General features: G+C 41.2%; 1 protein-coding gene and 1 non-coding gene across 2 annotated transcripts in view; both read left to right on the top strand.

Moving 5' to 3' along the window:
• Positions 1-3,955: 3,955 nt before the first annotated feature.
• Positions 3,956-4,147, top strand: LOC140895221 (U2 spliceosomal RNA). The gene has a single exon (XR_012154156.1). It is a non-coding gene; the product is annotated as a U2 spliceosomal RNA (small nuclear RNA).
• A 4,379-nt stretch (positions 4,148-8,526) lies between these two features.
• The window catches only part of LIPC (lipase C, hepatic type), a 71,503-nt gene continuing 64,034 nt past the window's right edge, over positions 8,527-15,995 (top strand). The window contains exon 1 of the mRNA XM_073303753.1: positions 8,527-8,671. Coding sequence (XP_073159854.1) covers positions 8,527-8,671 — 145 coding nt within the window. The remainder of the gene's footprint in view (positions 8,672-15,995) is intronic.

Below are 15,995 nucleotides of genomic sequence, written 5' to 3'. Positions count from 1 at the left end.
TTGTCCCCCAGCATGAGATACATGCAGGGCAAGGAAGGGATTGGGATAATGCAGAGGTTCAACTTCAGATAACAGAGCAGAGCTCCCACTCCCTCACCCCACCCCCAGAACTGTGAGGAGCATGAGCCCCTGGCTACAGGGGTGGCTTCCCTACTGCTGAATGGCTCCTGGGTCAGTGCAAGAAGCCAGAGCCAAATTAACCTTTTTGTGGGCCTGGTACCAAACATATTTGTGGGCCCCCATGGGGTAAGGGAGGGGCTGGGGGCAAGCACAGCAGGGCGAGCAGACAGGATCCCCCTGGGGTGGCACGGAACTGGTACCTACCTACCTCTGCCAGAGCCAGGTCTTTCTGAGCCAGTTTCTCTCTCTCTGAGCTGCAGCTGGTGGGGAGTCTGACTGCAGTTACTCCTGTAACTAGACTTTTAGTGTCTGGTCAACACTGCTGACCAGACACTGGCAGGTGCACTTTTCAACTAGACTTTCTGGTCAAAAACCAGCCACCTGGCAACAGGGGCACCGGAACGGGGGAACCGGGGGGCCATGGCCCCATCACTTTTAGAAGTGGGAAGGCTATGCCCTCCCACTTTTTTCCTGTCTGGGGGTGGGGAGCGGGGTAGGGAAGGAGCAGAGAGGAGCGAGCCATGGGTGAGGCCTCAAGGAAAGAGGGATCAGGGATGGGAAGAGACAGACTGAGGTCAGGACCTTGGGGCAAGAGGCCAAGTGTGGGCAGGGCCTCCGGGTGGAGGACAGGCAGAGCCACAGGGGGAGAGGAGTGCAGGTGAGGCCTTGAGGGGAGGACCAGAGCAAGGGAGGCTACAGTCCAGGTGCAGTGGCTCCCCCACTTCTCAGGGCCTTCCAGCACTACTAAGTTATTTTACTCAGTTATTACTAAGTGGGCCCAGCCTGACGGTGCCATTGTAAACCCGGTACTTCAGGGAGCCTTTTTCGGCCCCACTGTCATGGGAGTGAGTGAATGGGGAAGGACAGGGGAGCTGCAGAGCCAGTGATCCCTGCAGGTACAAGATGCAGGGAAGGCTGCAGTCCTGGAAGCGCAGAGCAGAGTTCCAGCCGGGGGGTGGTGGCTCTGTTCTGTCCTGCACCTTGCACCTGCAGTGATTGGGTGTCACTGGCCCCCCAGAACCCTCTGCAGCCCCACTGTCATGGGAGTGAGTGAGCGAGTGGGGCAGAGCTAAGACCACTCCCCAGCCAGGACTGTGAAGAGGAGCAGCCTCAAGCCCCCATTGCAGAATGACTCCTGCCCTCTCAGCTATCCAAACTCCCAATAACCTGAATAAAATCCATGGCCCTCTCCTCTGCTATTCAGATAATCAGGAGTATACTGTAGTGATTAATTCCCTGAAGCCAAATCAGGACACAGCAAAGTCCATGTGTCCCAGGTGCCGGCTTCTCAAATGCTTTCCCAGGTTGCCTTTCCAGTATCTAGTTGCGTTTATAATCCTCCAGTTCCCGAGTCCTGTGTTTCCTTAGCTTTGTAGCCTCCAACTTTATTCAATCAATGGTGCAGGGCCCTCTACTGTGGAAATCCTACCCAGAGGCACTGCTGCTGCTTCAATTCCTGTTTCACTTGAGGGTCTGCAGTCAGTGCGTGGAGCCCCAAGAGCAGCCAGCTTGCCCAAGAGACACATCCCCCAGCAGTCTCCACCCATGGGACTACTATGGAGTTCCAGTCAGATTTTAAAGCCATCTTCTTTTGGCAGCCCCACCAATACCAGCTGCCCTCTTCCTAGCATAGCAGCCCCCTCTAAGCAGTGGGATACACGTTGGACTCCACACATACCCTAATAGGGGTTCCATAAAACCGTTACCATAAATATAACCATTAAAACATTACAAAGCTTATTTTGTCTAAACCAAATAGAAACTTCTCAGTCACCTTATGAGAGATGCACATTACCAAGATGTAAATTTTGACATAACCTCACATATACATATAGTTGAGTTGTGTGTGAAAAGCATGCTTCCAACATGCCTTTTAATGTCACCAAACAGCCAAATCAGAATGGTCACAGGTTTTACGCAAAGATCCAGCAGGAATCCTAAACTTGGAGATTCCAGCTTCAATAATTGTCTATATGGAAACAGACATCTATGGTATGCCTTAGGTCTGCTGCAGTCACTATCTACTAACAAACCTATTAGAAGCTAAATTCCTATGATAATATGATCCTTCCTTCAACCAAGGGATATAGCCTGTGAATTGAAACAAAGGAATACCATTTAAGAAAATGATCATCTAACAAAGTGGGTATTCACCCACGAAAGCTTATGCTCCAATACGTCTGTTAGTCTATAAGGTGCCACAGGATTCTTTGCCACTTTTACAGATCTTTCTATGCCTTTCCTATATGCTGAAAGCTTTTGTGTGATCTCTGTGTGTTACTGACTACAATTTTGCAAATACAGACTAACACGGCTGTTATTCTGAAACCTGAATTTAGTAATGAGAGCCAGTCTGCAACCCAATTGAGACAGAGCAGCTCAAACAAAGTTGGCAACTCATTTATTGCGTGACCTGTCAAACATGTGGTAGGATTGGCTAAGTTACAATTTAGATATGAAGCACTTTTTCTCTGTATTTAATCAGGAAACCTCTACCTTTAAAGCATATTCTATTGTAGGAGATCCAGTCTTCTCTTGATGAGTGTGTATTAAAGTTAATTGGAATTACTCATGTACATCAAATGGCGATTAGACCTAGGAAAAAGAAAAAGACCCTGATCACATGTAGTGTGAATGGGATAGCCTTGCGAGGGGCCATTGTGAGCAGTGACTTCCCTTAGAAAACAATGGCATCTGTTTTCTGTTGGCTAATGTGCCATAGCATGCAATTTTATGCTACATCAATTTATCTTAAATGCATGCTGTGGAATTTCTCATTCTAGTACTGTACAAGTATTCCCAGAGCAATGCCCGGTTTTCTAGCCATTATTGCTCGTATTACTGTCAACGCTGAAAGCAAATTACTAATGCTGCTAGCAAAATATGAATTTGCTTTATATAGCAGAAGTATTACCTGGAAATAGGAGTGTTGCAATAACATGACCATTGACTTCAATGTGGAATTTGATCGGGGTGGGGAGTGGGGGGTTGGAGGGACACACACAACACCACCCACAAGAAAGTGTTAATTGTGCATACTAGTTGGAAATTATGCCCCAGTTAAAACCTTTAGACCAAGACAGATATTGTCATGAAGGAACACACATAAGCACAATTTGTTAAAGATATTAAATTGTTTTAATTTCACAGCACCTTCCATCTAAATTTCCAAACCATTTTTAAACCTCACCTGAATTTAGGCCTGTGAGGTCAATTGCGTCATCATCCTAATTTTTCAGAGGAGGAACAGCAGCCCAGAGAATTTAAGTTACTTGAACAAGGTCACAAAAAGTGTGACAAAACACCAGAAGAGAACTCAGATCTCCCTTACATAGGAGATGAGTAATGATTAGTTTCCTCATACTGAGGAACCAGAGCCACTTCCAGACAAAGCAGATGTCTTTCCAGATCTCTAACAATATGTCTGTGCTTGTTTTTGTCTATGGCATGTTTTATTGTGCTTGTTTTCTAATGTTCTGATAGTATTTTTTCCTGTCAGCTTGTTGTGACAGTCTATACTATTATGTTTACCATTGGAGGACTGAAGAGACAGTTATTCAACAGTCCAGACCGTACACTGAGTAATGTCACACTGGTGTAAACTTCTTACTTGGGTTCATTCCCTCTCTACCCATTGTTTTCTCTTGATCCTTTTAACTGTGACATATCTGCAGTATCATGGATGCATGCAGCCACTGACTTTACATGCGTTTTTGGGTGCGACAGAGAGCTGAAAACACCTTCATACTTTCTCTCAAGCTCCCCTCAGGTTTCTGAGGAGCTCCCCATAAACAGCCACAAGCCCTCTGAGGCAGGGTCTGTCTTTTTGGTCAGTATTTTTACAGTGCCTAGCAGCTAAAATCAAGGTGTAGTCTCTGTTCTTATCAGTTTAATATCTGATATGTCCTTAATTTGAGGACTGTATATTAAATTGATTTTTGAAACAGGGGGCTGGAAGAGGATCTTACTCTGTCCACCCCATGCATTGACCTGGTATTGCAGTGCCTCCGGGAATAAAAAAAAGAAAAAACAATTGAGTGGGTGGGGGTCCATGACAAGGGCTCCTAGGCACTAAGGTAATACAAATAAATAAGATAGGGGAATTTGCTTCAGGTTTTTGTTTATAAAGCCTAACAAATCAATTTATAGTACTAATATGGGATTCAGATCCATCTGGGCTTCTGAGCTGCCAAATGAAAGAATGTCCTGTAACAAGTTACAGCATGCTAAAGGAGGAAGGGTTCAGAGGTGACGTTAGAAAATAGCTTTTAATTGTAAGACCAATTGAACAATGAAATAAACTGTGACCATTGCCTAGAATGGATCATCACTGAGAATGCCACACTCAGGGCTGAGACACCCCAAGAACTAGTACTTTATTCTATCATGAGAGTCACCAAACCAGTAACAAAATGAGCTTCTGTAGTCACACTAGTTAACAAGAAGCGAAAATCGCAGACTGCTTTAGGCATTCCAGATCCTGGTTCCCATCCAGACAAATTAGTCTAATATAGTGAGAGGTTACTGAAAACCCAATTCACTGTACATGAGGTTCTTCTACCAATCCCAAAGAATGAGACACTTATCCCCGGGTCAATATATATTTAGGATCTTACCCAAATATGATGCTGTCAGCCAATTCTTAGTAAATTAAAGATTTTATTAATAATAAAAGAAAAAGAAGAGTTAAATGGTTAAAGAATCATATACAAGTGATTGGAAAATCCTCAGATCAGAATTGTAGCATTGATGGTAAATTTGCTAGTTTGCACAAAAGTCTCTCTGGAATCATTCCAACAGGTCAGAATCCAAAGGCAGATTAGATGTAGACTCAGTTCAAGTCTTTCCACTCATTTTCCAGGGTATTTCAAGTAACTACTTGGAAGATCTCAGTCCCATGGCTTAAACTTTCCCTGTTCAAAGTTCAGCAGACTAGAGATGCAGAATCAGGCCCAAGGTTTCTCTTTTATAGCTGGAACAGGCTGTCAAGTGTTTTGAGCACCCCATGTGACTGCGGCTCCTTCTTTGTTGAGCACATACTGACCCATTCATGGAAGTTAACATTCCATTTCCTATGCATTCATAGGTAATCTAGTTACACTGATTGCTGGTCATTCATTAAGAATAGCAATAGATAAACTGAAGACAATATAGGTAATATTACCAGTTTCCTGCAGTGACTCACATCTTTGATCTTCAGGTTAACTGAACACAATCGCATACATAATGTAAAGACAATTAAGACATGAAAGGGACTTATGCAAACATTTATCATCTCCCTTGATTCCTATTACTACTAATGAATGGGTTAGTGATTGCTGGTCTTCTTACATCTCTTTGATATTCACACATGTGAATTGTACTGATTACAATTGCAATGCCTTTTGTTAATTTATGGGTCATACACAGGGGTTAGTAGTTTGTTATGCTGGTGAACCAGTTAAGTGTCACAATCCCAAAATGATCACCATGTGCTCAGAAACAGGTTAGATTAGTGAGAATGATAGGAGCAATCATGCAAATTAAGGGCTTGAGAGGATAGGATGACCCTATCTTCTGGTTTCAGCTATTCCATCCCATGCAGATAGTTCTGGAGTTCTTATTAAAGCATTTTCTCTCTATTTGCTATTTCTAAACAGCAAATCCTTGCAAACAAAGTATAGCAGAGAGTTTACAAAATACTCTTTAGAGCACACTGAGTCTACTTAACCGTTCTGACAATATAGTTCCTGTGACACTTATGTTCTCATTAACGAGGTCCTCCAGTTCTTGGGAGAATGGGAAATGGCACTCTTCCGCTTCAATCATATGCCTTCACTTTTAGCTCCACTTTTTCCTAATTTAAGAGGATGTCCCAGTTCCGATTTATAAAGGAACCCATGAGATGTGGGTGAAATGCAGGATTTGAAGGCTGCAAAGTTTATAGAACTGTAGAAACATTTTTCCAGTTGAGATTCAGGAGCAAATGCTCATTACATTTTTCCCCCCTCAGGTGGGAAGAACTTCTGATGTTCTCTTGATTCCCTGAAGATCCATATTTTTGTGCAGCTGTAATCTCTAGGTGACATAAGTTAGCCAATGTTCTTCCACCTAAGTAGTCCTCCCAACTGGCACAGTGTGAACCTTTCATAACAAAAGGAAAGAACTGATTAAAAGTAGCCAGTTTGGGATTTTAGTGTGCCCATGGAACTCAGGATGGTTTTCACATAAGAGTTACCACAGCTCCCACACTGGTTAGTAAACTTGGACAAAGATTTGAACACATCTGACTGAACTGTGATTTTGGGTGGAAAAAACTGAATGTCACATTTGTGCTTTGCTGTGAGGACTTTTTGTTTTGCTTGAACGGGAATAAAAATAAGCCTCAAGGCACTACAAATTCCCATGAAGAGCCAAGTGAAAAAAGTTAATATGAAGTTCTGTAAAGGGAGAATTTGGTTCACAAAACTCCATTCCCAACACCTTCCAGCATAAGAGGTGAGATACCTATTTTTCATTCCTCATCTTGGTATCTGCACAGTGGGGTAGAGATTAATCCAATGGCACTAGAAAGGCTCACCTGCAACATCCAGATCATCTCCCACTCCATAAATCTCGTGTGAGGGGATTTTTTAGGAAAGCCATATCAGGCTCCACTCAGAGAACAACCCAACAGTGATTAATTACCTTGGCCCAAGCAGAGGACTTGCCTCCAAATCTGCTGGTTCTCCTAAGATCCACTGAGATCCTGTGCCTCTTCCTCATCTCAGCTCCATTGGAGGGGGACTAATAAGGATTCCCGCAGCTGTGACTGCTCTTGGGACACCCAGGAAGATCTCCAGGAAATCCAGGACGGTTGGGGGCCATAGACATGTCTCCAGGGAATTTCCTTGGGGCTAGGCAACCCTTTGTCCTTGGCTGCTCAATTTCCAAGAAGTCTATGGGCAGGCAGTTGAGACAGCTGAGCCCCCCCAGTTCCCTAATACTGTAGGAACCTAGCTTAAAAGCTAAATTTGTTAAGGAAAAAAAGTATGTAGAGATCTACTAATATTTCAGAAAAACAAAGTGATCTTCAGTGACCTTTTCAAGTTTATGATAGAAATGCTCAAAATGATAGTTAAACCAGGGTGATAGGAATCATGAAGTCAAGCTATATGTAAAGTGGTGCACTGGATCAGCAGGTTACAATGCTCCTGTGGTAGTAGTCTTTGCATTCTGGAGTGAGTTTGTTACAACAAAGTAACGCCTTATCCCAAAAGTAGTTCCAGAGAACTTTGTGGAACTGCATTTAATATAAGGCATTACTCCACTGGAGAAAGGGTGTCAAAATCCAACCCTAGGAGGAACTCTGTCACCTTAAAGAAGCCTTTTAAAAAAAAAGTTTACTATGTTCCCTCTAAATGCCTGTAGTTCCCTCAGCACTACACCTCACACATGACCAGGGCAGAAACAAGCAATGCTCCCTGCCTACTTGACACTACAGTACACACCTTTGTAGTGACATTCATACACATCACAATTATTAACTGCCTGCTCTGATTTCCAGTAGACAATGTACCATACAAAGAATGACAGGTTTCAGAGTAACAGCCGTGTTAGTCTGTATTCGCAAAAAGAAAAGGAGTACTTGTGGCACCTTAGAGACTAATCAATTTATTTGAGCATAAGCTTTCGTGAGCTACAGCTCACTTCATCGGATGCATGAAGTGAGCTGTAGCTCATGAAAGCTTATGCTCAAATAAATTGGTTAGTCTCTAAGGTGCCACAAGTACTCCTTTTCTTCATACAAACAATGACTTTTCTTTGTAGTCACCCCTACACTTATTAATGGAGGGAAATGTCAGTTAATTGTGCTTTGTTAATGAATTTCTCACACAAGATAAAAATCTGCCTACTTACTTTAAACTAAAAACATTTTCTTCTTGTACAAGAGCAGTTATCTATTATAACACTGAAGTTAGCAAAACTATTTATTAAGTGAGGCATTTCAGCGTATCACATTTGATTCCCCCCACGCCCCACTGGCTCCCTTCTACACACACAAACCCCAACTTGGATGTCTCTAGGTTTGTGAACTATTTAGATGTCTTTTTTTTCCCCTTTTAGTCATTTTGCAATATGTTCAGACTGAGCCAACCAACTCTGAGCTAACTACCCGCCACCTTCAGCTGCATTTCAGAACAGAATATTCACCCTCATTGTGATCTGTTCAAAACTGAGCATTGCTGAATAAGGTAGGGATCCAGCTCTAAATTTAATTTCTGCCAAAAGCAACATAAAATGAAAATGTATGTGGATGAAAGCAAATTCAGTTCACATTAGAGTGAGGCACAGAAGGAAAATATTGGAACAGTGAACAGAACACTTAAAGGTTAAAGGTTAACAATTAATGGGTAACCATTCCTTCCAAAGTATTGATAATCTTCCATGTCTCTTTGGCAGCAGAAAATTAGTAGTGAAAGCCTCAGTGTTCGTGTGGAAAGAGAAGAAATGAGAAGTTTCCGATTTCTCTCACTTTTGTTGCTTTTCTTCATCTTTACTCAAGCAAATACACATGGAGGGAAGAAAAAAGGTAATATACTGGCTAATGTAACTACCAATCATGATTTCTGTTTCAAAGTTTGTGCTATAAAGATTGAGAAACTGACTCTTTGGGACTCAACATGCTTTTTTGAACATTATGTTCTCTTAATCAAATGCATGGCCATTAAAATGACATTTATAAGAAAATGTAGCTGTTTTTAAATGAGAGGAAACCATTCTCAAAGAATGTAGCTGTAAGGTAATCTGACCTCTAACATGTTTGACGACAGTTAAGTTAAAAAATGTATTTGTCTGAAAACTCTCTTGAACCAATCGTGCAATCTGTTCTGTGAAAGAATATTTTCTAAAACAGGGAAAAAGGTCTCCAGAAATTTTACAAATTGCTTCATTAATTTATTTATTGGTGGAGTGCTGTTAGAGTGAAAGGGGTATATCTTTGAAATCTTGTGTGTAGAATCATCTAAGTTGTTGCACCCCTATTTTCTATGGGAGTGTGCCATTTTATGTTGGAGTGTCCCTTTGATTATTGGAATATGACAACCACAAAATAGTACTAAACCTCTCTACTTTGCAGGACCAGCTCTAGGCACCAGCAAAGCAAGCACGCGCTTGGGGTGGCACAATTCCAGGGACAACATTCCGGCCACCCCCTTTTTTTGCGGGGGGGTGGGCAGTTGCGCTCTCGGAGCTTGGGGCTGAAAATTTTTTGCTTGGAGCGGCAAAAAACCTAGAACCGGCCCTGCTACTTTGCCAAAGTTAATTTCATATTCAACCTTGTAAACCATAAATACTAAGTAGCAGTTTTCCTTCTTATCTAAGGTTATTTCCAATATTTTAAATCTGGAGGGGATAATATAGTTTCATCCCTAGACTGAGGTGAGATCAGGGCTGGCTCCAGGCACCAGCTTTTGGGTGGCAGCAGCAATTCGGCAGCAACTGCTTGGGGCGGCAAAATTGGTAGAGCCGCCCCTGGGTGAGATGTAGAGTTGTACACCGGCAGTAGAAGTATGTCCTTTGTTGGTAGCTGTGTAAGGTTTTATGATAACAATTCTATTAACTATTTCCCATCAGAGAATACTATACACATTACTTGCACAGTGATTTCAATTCGGGACGGGGGAGGGGGTTCTGCACCCCAAGCCTCACTTTGTGTTTCCACTTTCTGACATAACAAAAACTTTAAGAAAAACCTCAGTCAAAACCAGTTTCACTCAAAACTATAATCTGTTCCAGGTTCCCACACAGCTGGGCCACAGGTACTTAAAAGGCTGACAACTCTTAGCAAAACATTGACAGGCCTACACTGAGTTTCAAATTTTTAATACAACTCAGATGGAGATTTGTTTGTAGTTTGGGGTTTGATTATCTCCATACAAAACCTTGTGTGTTAAAAGTTCAGGTCATTCATCAAAAACATGACAGCAGGTCACTGTACCCCAGGTCCTCTAAGGTCAGAAGGCTCACTTGATGCCAGTGCCCACTCCCACTCCCTTACCACCTCTGGCACCTTTTATAACAAGGCTACCATTCCTTTTTGTAATCTAGGCACAATTATGTCAATGGACTCCACTTGTTTGCTCTTTGTTTCCCTAACTTAGAATCTACCTAGTCTTCTAAGAAGCACATTAAGCATGTGTCCCACTAGAGTTAGCAAGCACATCAACGTTAGTCTTTTTTAAACGAGATACGGTTGATTAAAGAAACAAGAATAGGTAAAGCTAAGAATTTATTTAAAAAAAAAAAGTCTGCTCTGTTCTCATCTGATCAGAACATGGCTAGAATGGTCTGCAGAGCTTAGTTACAAAGGTTAAAGTCTGGTTGCAGCAGCCTTGCATTCCAGAATCAGATTCTTATCTCACATCAGTTTTATACCACTATACCTCTTGACCTCAGTGGAGTTATTCTCAATTATTCAAGTAATAACCATTATTATTTTTAAGGATTAAAAAAAGAATAATCAAAGTGTGAACAGCAGTCTAAATTTCAGGTTTGAAATACATAGAATGATACTCCTTTCAACTGGATTTGAATTTGTGGTTAGGTTAGACTTGGCCCCTCACCCTTTCAAAGCAAGGAAATTAAGCACCGAGTAGTTTATTGTGTGAGGGTATTTAGAATGGAAAGACACTAACAGATGTCATTTACTTCAGTGGGATTTAGTGGGTCATTGTTGCCTCAGAAAAGTCAGGCTCTTTAGGTTAGGACATCTAAATATGGATTTAGGAGTTAAGCTTTAAGTACCCACATTTGAAAATTTTGGTCCAAGGATTGGTCTGACTGGTCTCTGCTTGGATGTTGAAGACCCAGATCCCATTACATTCCTTGCATCCTTTGCCAAAATTCCCCGTTGTTGGACAACGTGCTATAGATTTGCTGGCTGCTGCCCTCTACACCATCAGTGGATGCATTTCATTAGAGATACTGTGTAGACATACAGCAGCAAAGTCCTTTGGAATTAAGAGTTCTATCACCTAAAAAGGTTACTGCGTCTTTGAGGGCTTCGCTGAAGATTTTCAAGATCTGGCAACTGCAAAAGTGAAACTCCAGACATGAATCTTTCCCATTGAAATCCAAAATATAACTTCAGTCCAATTTAATTAAAGATCCTTTTCTTTTGTTCATGGAAATACCCAATCCTAGGGTCTAGAACAAAGAACTAGCCATGCATCAAACAAGCTTCAATGTTTTCTTCTAATACAAATGACTGAACATGTTAATGAGGGGCTTACATTCACCAGAAGAAGAAAACATAATAGGTATTCACTTGATGTGTGCATTGCTTTCCTTTTCCTGCTACTATTCACACAGTAGCGATCACTTATACAGCACACTAGAAAAACTGGAACAAAGTACATTTTCTTGATAATACAGTAGTGCATCTATGCAGCACTGCAGAAATGTTAATTGTTTGTGGTTTTCTTCATTCCTTTCAAAGTAGAACAGGTGATATTGTTTTAATGGGAAATATCAGTCTATAGATACATTCATTATTAATTATTTTCGCCAATGCTTGTTGTTGTTTACCACTGGCTTATGTGACATATTTTGTCATACGAGAGCTATGCTGAATCTACTTGAAGTTTCAGGGTTAATAGTGGGGTTTCATTAACTATATTAATAATGCAGTTTTCAACTTTATATTGCTCAGCAGAGTAGCCTTAGTGTAGTGACCTCTTTTCCTATGTATCAGCTACAGCTGAGAACGGTTTGCTGAAGCTAAGTAAGGCTTCATATGTAGTCAGAGAGTGTGGCAGTATTTGGATGGGCCAGCAGCCACTTCCAAGCAGCATGCATAAGATTTCCTAGCAGAATAAGCAATAACCAGCAAGAGACACAAAAGGGGCCATCTATCTGCACATGCCAAGTCTGGGTGATAAGATTCATTACTTTGGCACCGGGCCAAAATGAATTATGATCCTCTTTATACTATTCCCCTTTTAAAAAAAATTTACTGAAGAATTTCCCTCTAAAATGGTTTACCCAACAATGAATTTGTGAAAAACAAAGGCAGTTTACACAGTTATGAACTCTTGTTAAGTACTCTGATTTCATAAAAAGTTGCTCCAGTTCTTACCCGTTAGTGTGCTGTAACTTCCCTGAAAGTGTTAACTTGTAGAAGGCTAATTTCCTTCATAAGCAGCTAGCAACAGCCTCATGACCTCACATTATGATCAGCCAATGAAAGTTTATTCTGGGAAAGCAATGCATGTGGCATGACACGCTCCACGATCTCGGCAGTTGGATCTATGGCAACCTGACAGCACCTGCACACGCACACACACGGTTCAAGTTGCTTGTGCAGTTTCAGCTAAGTTCAGTTGAATTCGTCTTTTACCAGTAACACAAAACGGACTTCACTTTTCTAATTGGCCTCCAGATTCAGATACAACTACACCAAGTGCAACAAACGGTAAATACCAAAAAGGACGCGACAAAGAGGAACCCAGTTGAAATGGATTATGAGTGGAGAATCTATTCATACATGCAACTCTCTCTAACAAATTAAGCCACCTTGCACCACATAAGTCCTATGACTTACTACTGTTCAAGAATTTGATTCTCCCACTCGAATTCCCATGGCATACTACCTTACTCTGCAGCTAAATTACTGGGACCACTCACAGGGTAAGGTATTATACAATAGGGCTAATGGTGTCAGAATAAGGCCCCAAGGCAGCAAACAGGCTCCTATTTCCAGTCATTATAGCTTTGGAGTAGACAGACTCCCACAAGGCTCTGCTTCCGTGGCATGTTATTCCACACATTTTATGCTAAGCAAATATATAAAAACAGAGCTGAGATTAGATTGGTCATTTTCATACTTCTGTATATTAAGTCATTTACCCATAGTTCTCTTATTTCAGGTCAAATGTTCTGTAGCATGCCACTGAGTGATTTTAATTCCATATTTCAAGTGCCACTGCTCCACCATTGGGTAATGACGGGTCATGAGGCATGTTGGAGGACATCAATTAATGTTTAACTCTGTGTTCATAACTCCCCATTTACAAAGGCCACTCAATTAGGAGTCCAGTCAAATGTAAATTTGTCCTCCTCAATCACTTACAATACATGCTGGCTATAAAAAAACAGTCCAGATGAATTTTGATTTACCAGGATGTCCATGCAATTACTTAAACTTCAGACACTGTTCAGGAACAAATCCTATTTGCCTGGAAACTTAAAAATGTTTTTTTATAGACACACTAATGTTTATATTTTACAGGACTCTCAGAGGGAAAGGCTTGGTAAGGTGTGGTATTAGAGGGTCAAGTGGGTATTGTTTTGGTTTGATCTCATCTCTAGTTGGCTATTTTCTGATTTGGGGATGAGAAGAAGCTGGTAGTTTTAATTTTTATGTAACTAAATTTTAACCTAGGGCAATAGCTTGAGACCCCCCCCCTCCCCAGGGAGCTTCTGTATTCAAATACAGAATATATACATATCAAATACATACAATATTTTATGTATTTGATATGTATATCAAATATTTTATGTATTTGATATGTATATATTTTGTTATACTAGCAATATTTCCACTCCAGAGCTTACATTGTACTGATGAAATATTTTTAAACCATTTGAGAATGGACTATGTCTAGGACCGTTACTGTTATCCAGGGGAATGCTTGAGAAGTACTGCATTTCTCACCACTGATTAGTGGCTCTGTAGTGATATATTGTTTATTACAGATATGGGGAAATATATACAAATATGAACTAACTGATGTTTGTAAGACATCTTGAGGGAAGCTTAACCTACAGCTTATCTCAGATACTTGATTTGTAAACTATGTATCTCTGCTAAATTGTATTATGAAGAATCTAAGGGGCTTTCCATATTTATTGAACTTATGAGCTATTTAAACCCCATTTTAAAAGGACAAGTCCTAGACTCCAACCCAAGTGCTATCCCCTGGAAGCTCACTAGGGAAAGTGGTTACCAAACCTTTTTCAGGCAACTGAAATATAACAAAGACTGATCTTGGCTAAATCAGCCAGTTCCTATTCAGATGTGTATGTCTAACCTACAACAGAGTTCCATAGCTATTAATCCCAGTTTCACAAGTGCATATAATTAAGAGAGCTGGCTAGCAGTAGCTTACCTGCACCCAGAACAGAGGCTCACCATTGTGAGCTAAATTGTCACAGCCTTTACTCAGCCATGCAGGGGAGTAAGGTCACCTCTGTTTAGCCTGCTCAGATTGTAACACCAGCTACAGAGGGGAAGATGGTGCTGCTTCACTGACTTTGGCTCAACCCACCTCAACCCCCAAAGTAGATGAACAGTATGCAGTGGGAGCAGTAGACTGTTCTGTGAAAAGGATAAAGTACAGTTCCTCCCTTGTGCCTGGGTGGAAGGTAACCCAACCAATTCATTCTCTGGTCTGCTCCTGGGATGGTGCAGCTATGAGGTTGTAGGAAGGTTGTAAAATGGCCATCTAGACTTAAAGTAGAGAAGGGAACTTAGATTATCAGTCTCGCAAGTCTTAAGTGCCAATATACATACCAGCAACTGGGGAGCAACTGTAGTGGAATACTGCATTGAGAGCCAGCTGGCTCATCACTCAGTAATTTATTGTGCTCCATCTCCATCATGCTTACCGGGGAATAGAAATTGAAATCTACATCATTATGCAAGCTTGTTCTTTTAACAGAGAACAGTTTTTTTGGTAAGGAAAATAATAGATTGGAATTTTCTTAGCAAATGAGATCAAAGTCATGACAGCTGAGGAATTAACAAGAGGTGCTGCATGGGAAATCCTAGGTGACAGCTTGCTTTGATGAGGTTTTTAAAAAGTATGTAATGTAAGATGTGTATGTGTGTGTGGTATGGAACTTTTGTGCTTCCTTTAGTTACTAACAGTACAGTTTTGCCAGTTTTGCAAATAAAATCACTACAATCACTACTAAGAAAACAAAGGCCAAATTCTGCTCTTGTGCAGGAGTTGGTCAAAAAGTAGTCACAGAAGTTGATGGAGATGCTCCCAATTTTTTTTTATTGGGTAGCTAAGATCAGAATCTGGCCACTGCAGTCTTTAGGTTTTTATCTAATAGAGAATAAGTAGTAATAGCAGAATTTACTGGGGCTGAAAGTTGGGGCTGATTTCTACTTCTGTCAGATTTGAGGATATCTACAGAATGGAATCTTATATACAAATGTGATTAGAGAAGTGCTAAAACAGGAACCTACTTGAAAGTCATGCTTAACTATGGACTTAACAGTGCTGAGCACCCACCTGCCCCCACTGGAATGTGGCTAGAAAAAATAAAACAAATCAAGCAGACTAGACCTCGTATTTCTCCAGAGCTAAACGGATCTAGAATGTCAACTCTTCCGTTCTAAATACAGAACCTGTGACTTTTCTATTGGGTTCTAAATCTGGCAGAAAGCATCTCTCCACTTGCCCTTGAGCTGTATTAGTGGGGTGGGGTTGTGAGCAGCAGGGCAAAAATGTTTACACTTGACTGCTCACAGTTAAGTGCTTTATCTGAAGGGTTTTTAGGGACCTACTTATGGATTGAGGTGCCAGACTATAGGCACGCAAGCTTGAAAATTTTGGTTTACATGCACACTTCATAGAATCATCAGACTGGAAGGGACTTTGAGAGGTCATCTAGTCTAGTCCCCTGCAGTCATGGCAGGACTAAGTATTAAGCATTAGATGTTCTACTACAGCACACAAACTACTGTGGATATTGGAATCTCCTATTGGGCTAGAGCCAGCTCCTGTTAATTCAATGGATAATCTGCCACTGACTTCAATGGAAGCTGGCACAGATCCTTATTAAGAGAGTTTGTTGCAGAAATCTCACACCAACATAAAAGAAGATATTCCAGACTTTCTTTC

Source organism: Lepidochelys kempii, chromosome 10 (genome assembly GCF_965140285.1).
Source record: "Lepidochelys kempii isolate rLepKem1 chromosome 10, rLepKem1.hap1, whole genome shotgun sequence".
NCBI lineage: Eukaryota > Metazoa > Chordata > Testudines > Cheloniidae > Lepidochelys > Lepidochelys kempii.
This window is presented reverse-complemented; position numbering and strand designations above follow the sequence as displayed.